General features: G+C 59.2%; 4 protein-coding genes across 4 annotated transcripts; 2 read left to right on the plus strand and 2 right to left on the minus strand.

The window, feature by feature from the left end:
* Nucleotides 1-140: 140 nt before the first annotated feature.
* On the plus strand, nt 141-1,986 carry EHS24_009502 (uncharacterized protein; the record flags this gene model as incomplete). Its single annotated transcript, XM_028624783.1, has 3 exons — nt 141-920; nt 961-1,183; nt 1,226-1,986. 3 exons carry the CDS (start codon nt 141-143, stop codon nt 1,984-1,986), a joined length of 1,764 nt encoding a protein of 587 aa, XP_028474951.1.
* Nucleotides 1,987-4,966: 2,980 nt separating this feature from the next.
* EHS24_009503 (uncharacterized protein) lies at nt 4,967-10,786 on the plus strand (the record flags this gene model as incomplete). Its single annotated transcript, XM_028624784.1, has 14 exons — nt 4,967-5,535; nt 5,573-5,688; nt 5,741-6,080; nt 6,120-6,313; nt 6,355-6,430; nt 6,489-6,717; nt 6,828-7,161; nt 8,357-8,481; nt 8,544-9,152; nt 9,197-9,321; nt 9,376-9,483; nt 9,533-9,559; nt 9,605-9,992; nt 10,031-10,786. 14 exons carry the CDS (start codon nt 4,967-4,969, stop codon nt 10,784-10,786), a joined length of 3,996 nt encoding a protein of 1,331 aa, XP_028474952.1.
* Nucleotides 10,787-11,669: 883 nt separating this feature from the next.
* On the minus strand, nt 11,670-12,331 carry EHS24_009504 (uncharacterized protein; the record flags this gene model as incomplete). The annotated part of the gene is made up of 2 exons (XM_028624785.1): nt 11,670-12,146; nt 12,221-12,331. 2 exons carry the CDS (start codon nt 12,329-12,331, stop codon nt 11,670-11,672), a joined length of 588 nt encoding a protein of 195 aa, XP_028474953.1.
* Nucleotides 12,332-14,708: 2,377 nt separating this feature from the next.
* Nucleotides 14,709-16,010, minus strand: EHS24_009505 (uncharacterized protein; the record flags this gene model as incomplete). The annotated part of the gene is made up of 6 exons (XM_028624786.1): nt 14,709-14,711; nt 14,767-15,143; nt 15,181-15,289; nt 15,353-15,554; nt 15,868-15,900; nt 15,997-16,010. 6 exons carry the CDS (start codon nt 16,008-16,010, stop codon nt 14,709-14,711), a joined length of 738 nt encoding a protein of 245 aa, XP_028474954.1.
* Nucleotides 16,011-16,137: the final 127 nt, after the last annotated feature.

Genomic DNA, 16,137 nt, shown 5'->3' on the forward strand with positions numbered 1-16,137 from the left:
ACGCATGCACCACTTCGGACGGATCCTACGCAATCGGATGGCGGTCATCTCCGCTGGCCAGATGCCGATGGCTGACGATGTAGATGTGGGCAATCAATCTTGCGTTCTTTCATTCTTGCTCTCTTATCCCAACACCCATCATGCCCAGCAAAGAGTACACGCAGCTACCCCTCCACGAGGATGGCCTCCCCGCTGCCGCCCCGAAGCGCATCGGAGGCTGGAAAGTCGGCATCCCGCTCGGCATCCTCTTCCTCCTGGTCACGGCGATGGGCACCGGCTTTGCAGGCTGCAAGGACAAGATGAACGGCCTCGGGTTGATGGGTGCTCATGGCAAGGGCATGCACGGTTCCCATTCTGCCTCCCTCGCTGCGTCGGCATGCCCTGTCCAGCCCGCACCCCGCTCTGTCGGTATTGACTGGAACCCGGCCGCAGACGAGGACTACGCACGGATGGCCGCGGCGCGCCTGTCTGCCGCTGTCCAGATCCAGACGGTCTCGTATGACGACCTGCCTCAGGACCCCGAGAACGAGCGGTTCGATGGCCACTACGAGTTTGCCCGCTGGATGGGATCTACGTTTCCGACGGTCTACGCCTCGCTCGAACACGAAATGATCAACACCCATGGCCACCTGTTTACCTGGCGCGGAACCAAGCAAGGTGGCAAGCCCATCATGCTCATGGCTCACGAGGACACTGTTCCTGTCAACCCGGACACCGTTGACCAGTGGACCTACCCTCCTTGGTCAGGTGCGGTGACCGACGATGCGACCCCAAACACTCCGGGAACGTGGATCTGGGGCCGTGGCTCGTCGGACTGCAAGAACTCGCTCGTCGGTATTCTCGGCGCTATCGAGCGTCTTATCGAGGAGGATTACGTGCCCGAGCGTGACGTCCTAATCGCGTACGGCTTTGACGAGGAGGTGAGCCAGATCAACAAGCGGAATACTGCTGACTTGTCAGATTGGCGGCGGTCGTGGTGCCAGGCCCATTGCTGCTGTCATTGAGGAGCGCTATGGCCAGGACGGCGTCGCGTTCATCATTGACGAGGGATTCAGCGGTATCCAGGACGTTTACGGTACCCGTATCGCTGCCCTCGGTATGGCTGAGAAGGGCTCCGTCAGTGTCAACGTCAAGGTAGACACCCCCGGCGGTCACAGCAGTGTGCCGCCCATCCACACCGGCAGTGAGTTACAAGTTACACCGGTGCCCTGTGGCTAACTCTCAGTTGGTCTCATGTCGCGCCTCCTGACCACCCTCGAGGACAACCCCTACCCTCCCTCGCTTGAGGCTGGAGCGCCGTACCTCTCATACCTGTCATGTCTGGCTGCGTTTGCACCAGAGTTCCCTCCCAAGCTCGCCAAGCGCTTGAGGAACCCCAAGGACTGGCCGCAGCTTGCCAAGGACATGGCTGCCGACGACCGCATCGTCAACAGCTTCCTCGCTACCTCCACGGCCATCGACCTCATCCGCGGCGGCGTCAAGGTCAACGCCCTGCCCGAGACCGTTGAGGCGACCGTCAACCACCGCATTGCGTTCACCTCGTCCGTCAACGAGACCCTCCAGCACTACCTCGACCTCCTTGTCCCGCAGACCGAAAAGCTCGGTCTCACCGCAGACTTCTTCGGACATGAGCACGGCAAGAGCGACCGCCACGTCACGTTTTCCATTGTCGGCAACGAACACAAGTCGGGTCTGGAGCCCGCACCCATTACCCCTAGCGACAGCGAGGCGTTTGCCTTTATTGGAGGCACCATCCGTGCCGTCTTTGGCGACCATACCGTCATCACTCCCACCGGCATGTTTGCCAACACAGACACTGCGCGCACATGGGCTCTCACAAAGCACATTTACCGCTTCACCCCGGCGTACATGGAGGAGACTGTGGCTCCGCACACTGTCGACGAGCGCATCTCGCTCCGTGCCCACCTCTCTACCACCCAGTTCTACCACAGACTCATCCGCAACCTCGAGGGATGGCAATCGTAAAGGAACTGTTAGATGGGCAGGAATCCTCTTCGTAGATAAGCACCAGTAGTGCTGGACAATTATGCAACTTGTTGAAAGCGTACTTGTTAGGTATAAGCATAGTACGGGACCCATCATTCCCAGAACCAGATGCTTGTACATCACGGACATCGTCATACACATCTACTCGGTCTTCTTGGAGGACGCTTGACTCTCGGGATTCGTTTTGGTTTTCGATTGTGCTTCGTATCAGTCCTGCAGCTTCCCAATTCACTTACCGCCTGGGGACAGGCAACCGCCTGGGGACAGGCAAAGAACGAACCCGAACAGGATGAAGACACCAATGACACAAGCGACCCCGTAAACAATGGCCCTGGTTGTCGATATCGACCCGGGAGCTACAAAACATCCCTGTCCAGACTCGGCGAGGAGATCTGCCAATGTGGCATTGTTCCACGCTGCACGGGCCAGACACTGCGACCAGGTGTTGAGGTGGGACCGCTGAGGGTCGAACGGGCCGAAGGCACTCTCGCGGAAGGCGCACCAGCCGCCGTCCATCCACATACCCGCCGCGTCGAGACAGCAGAGCAGGCCAATGGCGCGCGCGCCCTGCGGCGCTGTGCAGTTGACGGCCGATTGTTGGATGAGATTCATGGGGGAGTGGACGGCAACAAGATAACAACCAGACGCAGATGGCTTGTTATTTGACGTTGGGCCTACCAGTCGGTCACGTGATCACGTTGGCCCACTTCCTCACTTGGGTGGATCCTGGGAGCGTATATGGCTGAATACGCATGCAAGAGCTGTTGGTGGTCATTCAAGGACGATGCATCTATCCAGCGAGTTTAGACGGGATCGGCGGTGCGGCGATGAATATGTGCGCTCATCCGTCAGTCCCACGGAAACACCGTGTCAAAGGCAGATGGCACCCGCATGAAGTAAGAAAGAGCTCAAACCCATTGGCGGTCCAGCCCGTATTATCTGCAAGCAGGCAGAGCAGACGCATAGGATGCGCTGGGGGAACACTAGATGGACGTTATGTGCCGGTTAGGCAATGATCAGGACGGAACTGACTGGGATGTGCGGCGCCACGCACCGACACCACCAAACTAATGCTCTCTCCGGCAGTCTGAGCAGGCATTTGCGTCCGAAAGTGGGATCTGACCTCTCCAATCAGCACGGACAATCCATAGTACGACATCGCCGCTCCTGTTGGCAACGCTTGGTACATATCTATACCACCTGACCGCGAACGGCAAGGCTCATGCCATTGGGTCCGGGGAAACTGTCGGTGATTACGGGTCGCACTGTCCTTGGTTCATCCCAACAGCACAGGTCGGTGTGCAAGCGCATTCGCCTCAACCAACGCACCCAAACGCTCGGGATCTGGATGGCCTTTTGGCCAGGCTTGCGAGATCTCGATTGCCCCGTGACATTCAGAGGGGTGGGCGCCACTGTGTATTATCAGCAGTCAGAATTCGTCACATTCCGGAAGATTGGAGATTGCCAGCTTGCCAGGCGGTCTGCTGTTAGATCAGCTGTAGCCAGTGAGCCAGTGGGCCGGCCAGTGTCTCAACCGAAGTTTGACTGTCTGCTCTCCATATTCTACTCCACAGCCAGACATACGATACTTGAGCAAGTCCCCCAACTATGTTTGACCTATGCCGAGACCTCGTTGCGCAATACCGTTATCGCTGCGGCTTGCGTGTGTGGTGGTTCTGTGGGAGTGGTGGAAATAGCAACAGCACCGATATGTCCCCTCTCGCTCCTCGTCGGTATTCGTCGACGATGATCAGTTACTACACTAATTTGCTGGGTTCAGTCTGACGTTGCCCCAGCTCTTGTCCCCCGCCTTTCACGGGCTGGCAGAGCTCTTGGCAAGAAAACTCTGGAACAGACCGGTGACCTTTCCTGTTCCAGTAGTGGACGGCGAGTCGGAGCGTCCACTACAACAGCCTTCCGACAGCCTGATAGCCATGCTGTGTGCCAAATGATCGTCACCGCATCGGGTCCCCGTGGAATCCGGACCGACAAGGATTCCACGGATAGCGGGCCCGAACAGCCTGGCGCTAGATTCTTCTGCGTTTCTGCCTCAGATCAATACCGTGGTGGACATGTCCCCGCCGTCGGTTCTCTAGAACCTCGGCAAGCCAAGTTGTTGGGAATGGGAACCATTGGTATACGCCTTGGCTTCCCGGTGTGGTGGTTTCCGGATTCCACGGAGCAAGCCAAAGCTTTCAGCACCGTACATGTTACTGTACACAGCTGGTAAGCCTCAGATCTGGACGGGAAGGGTTAGGTGCGCTCAGTCGGCCAGTCGGTTTGTTTGCCGGGACACGGTGACGAGATCTGCGGACATCCAGGAGGCGGGCATCATTCACGTCGATCCTTCACAGCCTCCGGATTTCACGGATCCACTGGTTCGTGACGGGCAAGCATCACCAGTCCACAGAAAGACTTGCATTGGTAAGGGTCTGCTATATGCCCGCCGATTTACCTCACCGGATTCCTTGATTGTAGTCTTGTGATCAATGCGAGCGTGGTGCGTCGGTCCGCACCCCGTCAAATCCGGAGAGACATTAGGTCAGAGAGGCCACAGGCATACTGCGGATCAGAACTGTAAAGTTGAGCCCGACAACCACAGTTTGGGAAGCAGAGCAGAGGCGGGTGGACTGGGACACTTGAACCGAAAAGTCTAGCTCAATCCTACCGTCATAAACGCTGTTCGGACAGCCCACGGCATCCAGCCGACACAGGGTGTGTCGATGCGTCAGAGGCACGGCATGTCGATGACTGCAGAGCCCCACCTTTGCGGTTGCTTTGCCCGGTGAGATCGCCGCCCCCATTGACTCATGCCGTTGTGTTGAGAAGAGAGGACGGGGTAGGCAATTCCTGCTTGCTCACTTCATACATAACACTGGGGAATGGAAGGGACGAGTTCTTGTCGCACCCTTCCCGAGCCTGCTTTGACCGCACACGACCGTCACACAGACCTTCGATAATGGGCACCAACCCTTTGGCCATTGTTATGGCTGCCCTTTTCCTTGGGGCCGTGGTCCCTCGGAGTGCAGCACAGACATTCTCCCCAAACCTCAAGTTCAACATCTCGACCGACACAATGTCAGGTATCTTCAATTGGGGCGTCCCCGAGTCTGCTGCACGCAACACCAATGCCGGTTACATACCTTGGCAAGTCGAGTACACGAATGCCACTATGAGCGAGCCTGGCATGATTGGTTCTGGCTACCCATCGCATGTTTCTAGTAGCCAGTACTATGCGCCAGACCACCTCCCCAGCATGACATTTGGCTTCCCCGGGACTGGATGGTGGATGACGGGCCTCTGGGATCCGTGGAACGCCAGCTCGTCGGACAATGACATTTCAATTGACCTCGACAACTCGCAGTACCAACTGCAAACTCAAGGCCTCGTTCGCCCCCAGTTCGGCTGGGTCAATGACCTTAGCTGGACTTACCACACTGTCAGCTACAATGTCCGCACCGACTATGTCGGTGGCGGCAATCTCACCATTGGCCAGTTGTGGATGACGACAGGAATGCTCACCGAGGCGTGAGTGAGGTTGGTAGGCGCGCATGCTGACCACCAGACCCTCTTTCGAGGATGTGAACCGCTCCACCTCGTACTTTGTGCAAGACGGTCAGCTCAACCCGGATTTCCTCTGGCAGGGCCAGTGGGACGTGACGACCCAGCTCGGCGGCGCAGGTGTGTTCCTCCCCCCAGGTGTCAGGCAGTTTCTTGACTTTCCCTCTCTCAGGCAGCCAACCTGTCATCGACTATGTTCAGGCGGTAGGGGACGGCAACCGCTCCACTTCCGGCCAGGCCCTTGTCACCATCCCCGTTCCCGCCAACACTTCGTTTGTGATCTTGAACGGCACCATGGGCCCCGACTACGACGAATGGGCCATTGAATGGTCCCCAGTTCCAAGTCTTGGCCAGAGCCCACAGTACATCAACCCGTACTCCAAGTGGTACGCGCCGGGTGTCATGATGACGTTTATGCCACTGCATCCGGCAACGCTTTACAACATCTCGATTTACACTCAAAACGGCGGCAAGGCCGGTGTCTCGAGTGTGACATTCTTCTCTGGACTATAGTGAGCTCCAGCGGCGGACTTTTCTAAGCTAACGGAAAGCGATGAAGTCCTGACTCCAACAATTAAGAGCCACCATCGCAAGGTCGGCATCATTGTTGGTGCGACAATTGGCGGAATTGTGGGCGCACTCGTGCTTACCGGTCTCGTACTGTGGCTTCTTCGACGACAGAGACTGGCTGCATCCCAGCGAGCCAATAGCGCGTCCTACATTGAGGACAAGAAGGAGGCCATCGGTGAGCTGTCATGGTGAGGGGAATTCCCAGTTGACAATTAGAAATGTTCGAGTATGCCTATCCCCAGCAATTGATGTGGCAAGGCTACACCGATGGCCAGCTTCAGAGCTCGCTCCCGTGAGTACCCCTATAGTTACTGGTGTGAGACACCACATCACCATGCTGACAGACACAGTGAGGGAGTTGCCGCTCTAACCGCACAGCGGCCATCTGTCCCCTCGATAGCCACCTCGTACCACCGCCCTTCCAACGCAAGCACCGGCGCCCAGGTGTCTCCGTCGACCAGACTGAGCCCCTATACCGCCACCGCTCCCTTCCCACCAGCCCACCTGGAACGTGTACGGTCGGGCAGCGTGGAGAGTCAGGAGCTGATCTACTACGGTGCCAATGGGTCAGCCAGCAAAGTGACGATCACGCCATGTGGGGGCCAGGCCAAGGCCAGGCAGTCTCTACCACACCTTCCGAGAAGGGCTCACCACGGACGTCATTTATTGCTAACAATTCACCGACAAAGGGCAGCACGTCTCCAAAAGGCTCATTATCTGGCGCGATAGACCCGGGCTACATCCCTCCCCTCGTGGACGACGTAAAGCTGGCTCTCCTTCGCTCCCCAAACATCGAGTCGCCAAGGTCTGGGTCGTGGGTCTCCCTCCCCGGGCGACCAGGTGCCACATCTCCGGGAGTGTCACCCACGACACTGCCCGCCACAGAGCTTGCCGTGCCCCAACAAGCATACTTTGGTGAACAGGAGATCGATGCCGGTGCGCTTGTGCCCTATAACACTGTTCCACCCATGTACGACCCGGCGTGGGCGCTGGAGCATGGCACCGAATACTCCTCTGACGCAGGTGACCAAGGGGGCAGACTCACGCGCGGCGGCAGCGCAAGCGTTACCCGAAACGACAGCCAAGTGGGGATATGAGTGCGGCATGGAAGGGGGTGTCATTGCCCGACCTTCGGGGTCCAGCTGAGAGCTCCACGGGCGCTTACATGGGGCACGGGTACGGCATGGAACAGCTGAGGTTGGAGAGAAGGAGGTCGGATGCCTCAAGTGCAGGTCACGAGTAAGAGCACTGGAAACGAAGACCACAAAAGTCAAAAGAGCGAGTGGGGTTTAAACGTGTATTAGAGGCGGTGGTCTCGTTCGGACAATCATATCTCATTTCATAGCTGCATGGCATGTATCATTAGTTCATTTAGAGTTCTCCTCAACGGCCCTCATCTGGAGCGACGCCTGTCCTGTCTCAACGCTTCCTCCTATAGATGGAACCCAAACGACTGCAGAGATGTCTTCGTAGTCACAGGAATGTTCACGTGATTCTCAGGTTTTTTCTCATTGTGGAGAGGGATCGACGGCCTGAGCGGGGCGCCTCACTGCTGCCGCGGTGCCAGCTCGGCCGTCGTGGCCAGACGCCGTTGGGTGGGGGTCGGAGCGTACGGAGCGACTGCGCCGGCACGCTGGAACGCTGTTGGCCTTGGCGGCGGTATGTGCCGGCCGCGCGTGGTGGGCCCGTTTGCAGACATTGTTTTTGTCCCGACCCGAGAGACGAGCAAAGAGCTGCAGAGGACGGGCTGGTTGCCTGTTGGTTGGAGGGGGGCCATTTCGTTCACTGCCCAGACGCGGGAAAAATCGACGAAACGAGACGACGGTGCAACAGGCACCACCGACTGGCGGCCTGGACCGCTTGCTCGCTCTCTCGCCCACCCGCCCAACATCAACATCGTACTCCTTTTCTCCTTTTCATTCGTCCACTTGCCCATCTCCATCTATCTCGCACCCATCCCCCCACATCCCCCCACCCTCCCTCTCTCGCACCCGGACCGGACCACGAATGGCACGCCCTAGCGTGCCCATCCCCTCCTCGGGCCCATCAGCCCCGGCGCCTGCGCCGCCCCGCCCTCGCCGCCCGCAACGATGGTGTCGTGCGCAGCTCCCTAGAGCTCGTCTTCAGCTGTGAGTGACACGACATAGCAGCCTGGCCTGCCCACTTCTCTTCTCTCAGACACCAGGAAAGAGAATGCCTGCTGATACCTTGTCCACAGACTCGCGATCCCAGCAACGCTTCTTTGCCGGACTACCATCTGCCCCATCCTTCGTCGACTACCAATGGGGTCCACGGGGCGAAGACGACGATGCCGAGGAGGGCGACAGCCAGCCGAGTGGGACGGTGAGCATGGTTCGGATACGTGTGACACGTGCAATGAATCTGGCGACGACACTGTCGACGAGAGCCAAGCCGACGCCTCGGGCTTCTTCCCAGACGACTCTGGCGTGTTTGAACGTCGAGTTACCCACAGCCTCTCAACCGTCACTGAGGCAGACGGTGAGGTTAGCCCAGGCGGCTCGGGCTCGTCGGGCTCGACGTCACGTACGCCCCTCACTACTCCTGCCCCGACGGCTATCCCTTTGCCCTCGAAGCGCGGCATGATCATGTCCTTTTTCAGCACCACACCCACCGCCGGCACCCTGCCTCCCCTCAGCACGTCCGCTAGCTCGACTGGATCGCAGACGCCCCGGCCCATGAACCGCCGACTGCCCGACGTCGAAGGTGCTGCGGGCCTCAGCCGTTCGTGGGCCGCGCAGCAGCAGCGTAACCTCGGTGTGGGCCACGGCCACCAGCGCAAGGTCTCGTCAGACGGCGAGCGCACTGGTGCCGCGGCCACGGAACGTACCCCTCTTCTGCGAACTGGTCGCCCCACGTCTATGGGCAAGCAGCGCAATTGGGGCACAGAGCACCTTACGCCCGACGTGTCGCCTAACCGTACTGTCGGTCGCCGTGTGTCTCACGCGCGTGTCCGGGCCGCATCGCCGTCGGGTCAGAGTGGCGATGGCCAGACGGTAAGTTGATGCAGATTCTGCACGGACCAAAACTGACATTATAGCTCTTCAATGCTATCGCCGTGCTCGTCGGTGTCGGCCTCTTGTCCATGCCGCTGGCATTCTCGTACGCTGGCTGGATCTGCGGCACCATCATGGTCGTCGGGTTCAGCTGGCTGACTTGCCACACGTACGTTCCCCCCCTTCGTCCCCCGCTTCACAAGTTCATGCTGACACCTTGCAGTGCCAAGCTCCTCGCGCGCCTCATCTTTGCGGACCCCACGCTCCACGGCTACACCGACATTGGACGCAAGGCGTTTGGCAGGTGGATCGGCGCAACAGTCAATGTTCTGTGAGTGTGCTACGAATAATTGAGATTCTGTCCTGACACCTCGCCACAGGTTTTGCATCGAGCTCTTTGCCTTCAGGTAAGTTATTGGTCGATCTAGGTGCGCCACTCTGCTGACCGTCAGTGTCGCAATGATCGTGCTCTTTGGCGACTCACTTAGCGTCGCCCTTCCTGAACACTCGGCAGACACTTGGAAGATGATCGGCTTCTTCCTGATCCTCCCCACAACTTTTCTGCCTCTCAAGCTCCTGTCGATCCCATCAGTTCTTTCGTCGCTCGCTACGTTCATCCTCGTCGCAATCATTCTCTTTGACGGCTTCTGGAAGACCAAAGCTCCGGGGTCGATCAAGGACCCGATGCCGACGCGGTTGGGCCCAGAGATGACCTCGATGAACTGGTGCGGTGGCATCGGTCTCGTGTTGGCCGGCTTCGGCGGCCACGGTGTCATGCCCAACCTCGCCCGTGACATGAAGCACCAAGGCAGCCTCGACAGGGTGTTCAACATTGCATTCGTGAGTTCACCCCAACTCCCACACGTAACTGACATTAGTGCGTCGCTGCCACCGTGTCCTTCCTTGCTGGCGGAGCCGGGTACCTCATGATTGGCGACACAGTGTCCGACGAGATCACACGTGACCTCATGGAGCCCATGTACGGCTACCCCAGGTTCCTCAACTACTTCGCGGTGTGGATGATTGTCGTCACGCCTCTGACCAAGTTTGGCCTCTGCGCGCGTCCGCTCCACATTGCAGTCGAGGGACTCCTCAACCTCGCTCCGGCCCCCGAGGTGCTCGCGCCGCCACCAACCCGCCCACGCCAGGCGTCGTTCTCCGCCGCCATCGGCTCTGCCATCAGCCAGACTCTCTCTGGTGTCGGCACGTCCGACTATGTGCCCACTGACGACGACGTGTTCGGCGACGACCTCCCCAAGGCGCCCATATCCACCGCCGTCCCTCTCAACGCCCACGACACCGCCAAAGAGGGCAGCAAGGGCCTGTTGCGTGTCGTCAGCCGCACAGTCATCACCGCGGCGTGCACAGCCGCCGCCATCCTCCTGCCTGGCTTTGAAAAGGTCATGGCGTTCCTCGGCAGTTTCTCGGCCTTCCTCATCTGTATCATCCTGCCCATCACGTTCTACCTCCGCCTCGCGCCCATCCTCATCAAGGACGGCGACGTCAACTCGCCTGGTCACCGGTTCCAGCGGTACATGCACCTCACCATCCTTGTGGTCTCCACCATCCTCATGTGCATGGGCACCGTCTGGGCCTTCCTCCCTTCGTCAGGCCGGCACCACGACGATTTGTAATATGGTCGTTTTGCGAGTTTCCAGCTTTCCAGTTTCTCTCGATATCTACAGTCTTTTCTTCTCAAAATAGTATCTGTCTTTCTGCAGGGCCAATGGATTATGAAGTCGTAGCACAATGACAATGTGCGTTATGCATGGGGCCGTGGCGGCTATGTACAAAACATGAGGGCCCCTGACGTAGGGGTCTAAAAATACATTGGGGGGCTGGGTAATGTCAGCACGATGCCAAGAGCCAGAACCTAGCAGCGAGAAGCAGCGTGAGCCGAGATACCCACTGCCGAAACAGAACAATTAATGGAATTGGAGTGGTGGTGGTGGAGGCGGCGGCTTTGTGAGGTCAGTACTGTCCATCCAGTGTGTTGGTTGAGTGGTCGTATCGTACGACTTACAAACAAAAAGAAATAACAAAAAAAAAAAAACGACCAAAACCGAAAACGAGCGCTCAGCGTCGTTGGCGACGACGGTAACGCTGGCCAGCCGGTTGGGCGGCAGCGGCGGGGGCGGGCGCGGCGGGCAGGGCAGCGACGGGGGCCGCAGGCTGGTGCAGGCCCAGAGCGTGCTGAAGAGCATACAGCTGCTGCTGCTGGTGGGCGCGCTGGCTCTGACGCTTCCTTGGCCGCTTCGCGGCAGGGAGCGGGCTGCCGTGACCGTCACCCATCAAACACGCACCGACCAGCGACCATGGCATCCACCGCCGTATCAAGCGTGCTACAACATCCGGGGGCCAAGTGCCATGGCATCGTCTGGACCGGCTGGTTGACCTGCAGCCCCGGTGGATCAACCTGCAGCCAAAGAACATCACGATTTCGGCGACCGATCAGAAACCTGGTGGTCTTCTGGTCAAGCCCAAGATGGGACCCGTTTCTGACGCCCGCGCCAACAGTCAACCAACCAGTCGACTGATGAATCCGATGAATCCGATTTCAAACTCTTCTACGCTCGCGGTCGAGACGCTCCAGGTGGTCGAGACGCTCCAGGCGATCAGCGCCTCGCGGGCAAGGCGGACCTCGCGGTCGGCACGCGCCTTGCGCTCGAGGCGGGCCTCGCGGTCCTCACGCCTCAGGGCTTGAGCGCCCATCTGCATGAGGAGCCCCGCAGCTTGTATGTCGGCCATGGCGGGGAACGCGGCGAGAGGGATAACGGGGGCGGGCGCAAGAGGAAGGGCGTTAGCCGGGACTTGAGGCGCAGGTGGGTTTGTGCCCGAAAGGGACGGACAAAGATGAGCAGGGGGTTCGGGAACCAGAGGGCCAGAGACAGAGGGGTACCAAAGGAAAGGGCCTGTGTGTGTGGGGAGGGATTGGCAAAGGACAGCTGTACGACGAGGGTTCGGTGGGTCTGTGGGTGGGCCCGAGCAAAACAGCTGCGGGCGTCAGGGCCCAGGTCGCCAGGTCGCCAGATCGCCAGGTGGCGTCAGGACCCCAGGGACAGACTCACGATGCTGCGGGCAAGAGGCCAAGAGGAGCAGGAGGGAGAGGGTGCATGGGGCCCAAAGGTGAGGGATGGGAGGGTCATCGGCGAACCAGATGCCCATCGGCCATCGGCCATCGGGAAGAAGGGATGGATTGGATGGATGGAATGGATGGATGGAATGGATGAAACGTGAAACAAAGAAGCGAAGCCCTGACACAGGTTCCATATAAATACCTCGTGCAAAACTGGGGGGATCGAATGTATATTACAAATGCCGTCCGTGAAAGGCCGAAAGAGGCAATTGGCAACCTGTTCGAGAGGCCAGAGGCACGGCGGGAACACTGCTTAACTGCTGCAGCTCTTGACCGCGCTTCTCCTCGCGTGCCTCCTCTGATCCTCTGACCTGTGCGCGATCGCGATTCGGGAGAACCTGGCCTTCAAAGAGAACTTCCAACCAGCGCTCTCAGCTGGCCAGCTGGGCCAATGTCTGATCCGATGCCCCTTATGCTGTGGGCCGGCTGGTCGCCGGATAGCCGATGTACCACTGCATAGCGGGAAACTCAGACTAACATCGTAAGCGGTGACAGGTGCCGTGACAGATTGGTTATTTAATTTACTGTAAAGTACTACATGGCATGCTAACATACAGGGGCATATATGGAACATTGGGCTATTAAGGGCGGTACCGGTTGTGGACGATGGGGCGATCAGAGGCTTCCGGACTTCCGGTGCCCTTCTTGCACTGCGAGCCCTCTTGTCGTCATCGTCCTCCTCCTCCTCCTCCTCAACGCGCTGCCTCTTTTTGGTGAGCTCGCGCTCAGCCTCCTCCACCGTGCGCTCGCGCTCAGCCAGCGCACGTCCCCGCTCCGCCTCGGCGTCCTTCCTCCTCTCCTCCTCAAACTCCCTCTCGCCCCTCGCGCGCAGCCAGCGCACCTGTCTCCTCAGCGACACGCTCGCGCTCGGCTGCCCGTTCGCGGACCATGGTTTCGAGCAAACGCTCTCGCTCTCCCATCGCCCGGTCCGCGTCGCGCGCGCGCTCCTCCATGCCCCAGTCCGCCTCGTGCCGGCCCTCGGGCCCCAACGTGCTCCGCCCCACGCTCAGCCGCACCACTGGCAGGCTCGCGCTCCACCATTGTTCTCCGCGATGTGCAGGCGCGCAAGGTGGATGCGGCCGCCAGAGTAGCGTGCTCGGCGGGTGCTTGAGTGAATTGGCTTGAGTGAATTGGCTTGAGTGAATTGGCCGCCCCAAAGGAGAAAGGCGAAGACCAGCATTGGCGGGTGCGTGCGGTGTTGTGTGCGGGGTTGGGCGGACGAGGTAGAGCTCCAGGAGCGTTGGGCGAGTGGAGATCACCCAAGGAAGCTTGCGGTTCCGCAGGCAGAAGGACAGGACTACGGTTAGGTACACACACACACACACACACACACACACACACACACACACACACACACAGAGAGCAGGGAGCGGGCAGGACACTCACAAGGCCCTAGCCAGAGGCCAGAAAGAAAAGAAAGGGGGTGTGGGTGTTGGCCGAGCTCGCTGCCAGTGTCAGCGCCGATCGCCATGCAACGTCAGAGGACATGGTATAGAATTACCAGCTGTGGATGGATTCATTCAAGAAAGTGTGGGATGAAGGGATGGATGGATGGATGGATGGATGGATGAAATGAAATGGATGAAACGTCAAAACCAATGCAGCGTTCTTATGGCAAACAAATGTCCCAGACCACATGCCACAGGGCCACAGATCCACAGACCTGACCAGACCGGACGAGAACTTAGACCGCGCATGTTCGCTTTTGATAGACAACCCCACTGTCTTGAGATGTGGGGGCAATGCTACATTCAGCCAAACTGCCGTGGTGTGGCCGTGCCACTCAAGTTTACAACGACGGCGATTTGATCTGTCCGACCACTAGTAAACCCGTTGCAGTCATGCACGCTATCACGCGAGCAGGTACAGGCCGTACGTAGGCCTCCAGCGGCTCCGTGGACGCCATCGTAGCTGACGGAGGCCATTCCGGAGGACCTGGTGTTCAACCGGCAGCCCAGCTAGCAACAAAACACTTGCGGGTCGGGACATTGCCCAGATGAGAAGGGTAAACAATGTTGGGCACAAGGCCACCCCACACCTAGCACAAACTCCAAAGCACACACCGACCTTGCCGATATTCAATACCATGTCCCTCTTGTATCCGTTTAGCGTTCTACAAGGCGGTTGCCACTACGTTCCCAAGTTGTAACACACTTTTCACCATGCCCCACAGTGTCCCTGCCAAGTCTCCATGCGCAAAACACCTCAGTCTCGACCAGACTGAGGCGCACCTTTTCGGGCCATGACAGGCCGTCGGGTCAACAAGAGACACGCCACTGATCCACTGATCCAGCGGCAGTGGTGTCACCCATTGCTCATCAGCATAGAAACCCGCGCCTGGTGTCATGGAATCAGAGGCGAATTCAGAAAACAGCCGTCGTTATGGCATATACTATATTACATGGTCGCGTCATTAATATTTACTGGGCATGGACCCCGTTCTCTATACACAGGATGGGAGAGCGGGGGGAGTTGTACAAGCGGACCGGAACGAGGAGGGCTCAGGCGGCAGCGGCGGCGGCGGCGGGTGGGGGTGGGGGTGGGGGTGGTGGAGGAGGACGCGGCAGGCCCGCCCTGGGGCTGGACGTGTCCCTTGCGGTGGCGACGCCTCTTCTTCTCATCCTCGCCCGAGCTGCTGCCGCTACTGGGGCTGCTGCGCGCCTTGCGGCCGAGCTCCGCCTGGAGGCGCATGTCCTCGGGGCGGCGGCGCTGCTCGTTGTCCAGGCGGCGCTGCTCGTTGTCCAGGCGGCGCTGCCCCAGCTGGAACTGGAGCTCCAGGTCCCGATGGTTGCGGGCCTGCCAGGCGTCGAGGATGCCCTCGTCGAAGGTGATGCGACGATGGCGCAGCTCCTCGGCTACGTGCGCCAGCACCACCACCACCACCATCACCACCGCCGCCGCCGAGGATGACCACGTCGTCGTCGTCGTCCCTCTCCTCCTCCTCCCTCTCCTCGTCATCGTCGTCGTCCTCGGCGTCGGTGTCCTCGTCGTACGGCAGGGGCTCGTAGTCGGGCGCAGGAGGTTATGGGCGGCGGCGGGCGTCATTCCACGCCCTGGCCTTTACGAGGATCCAGTGGTCCATGTTCCTCTTGTCTTCGGCCAGGCGCCTGGCGCGCTGGATGCGTTCGCCGGTGTGGTCGAGGCCCCTGGCCTTGAGCTGGTCCTCGTACTCTTTGGACGTGAGACCTGTCGACTTGGCGGGGAGGATCAAGTAATTGAAGAGGTAGCCCTCCTCCAGGGTCGGCTCCCGTTGGGACGGCATGAGTCTGCGAACGTTAGATACATAGACATGGAGGCCGTCAGTTCACATGCCCATCAGCACACCCATTGAAAATAAATCAATGCACATTGAAGCAACCATATAGTTGTCCATGTTGTGAACTAACCTCTTCATACAATGAGAGGACCAAACCCAACTAATCTATAAGGGGTTGGATTCCGATACACTGTGGCGCGACGCGGCGGATTGAACGCCAGGTCGTGTCACGCTATTCGAATCCAACCCCACCAGATTGTGTGTGGGAGGATGTGGATAGACGTGGGCTGATTCATACGGCGCAGTGGCCAGTGGGTACTCACAGATTGGGTGCGGGGCCGAGGGCCCAAGGAGACCTACAAGCAGGGGTCAGCGATCAGCGCACCGCACACCGCACACACAGGAGAGGGGCGCACGGGCCGAGGCGGGCCGAGGCGGGCAGGATCACTCACGAGGGATTGCCCATGTGAACAGAGCACGGCTGTGCAGGTGTGGCCTGTGGATGGGCGGTCAGTGCCCCATTCCCATGGAACGTCAGGCACCACGTAGAGACTCACAAGAAGCAGAGCTGCAGAGGGGGGTATGGACACGGA

The sequence above is a fragment of the Apiotrichum porosum genome (assembly GCF_003942205.1).
Source record: "Apiotrichum porosum strain DSM 27194 chromosome Unknown scaffold_9, whole genome shotgun sequence".
NCBI lineage: Eukaryota > Fungi > Basidiomycota > Tremellomycetes > Trichosporonales > Trichosporonaceae > Apiotrichum > Apiotrichum porosum.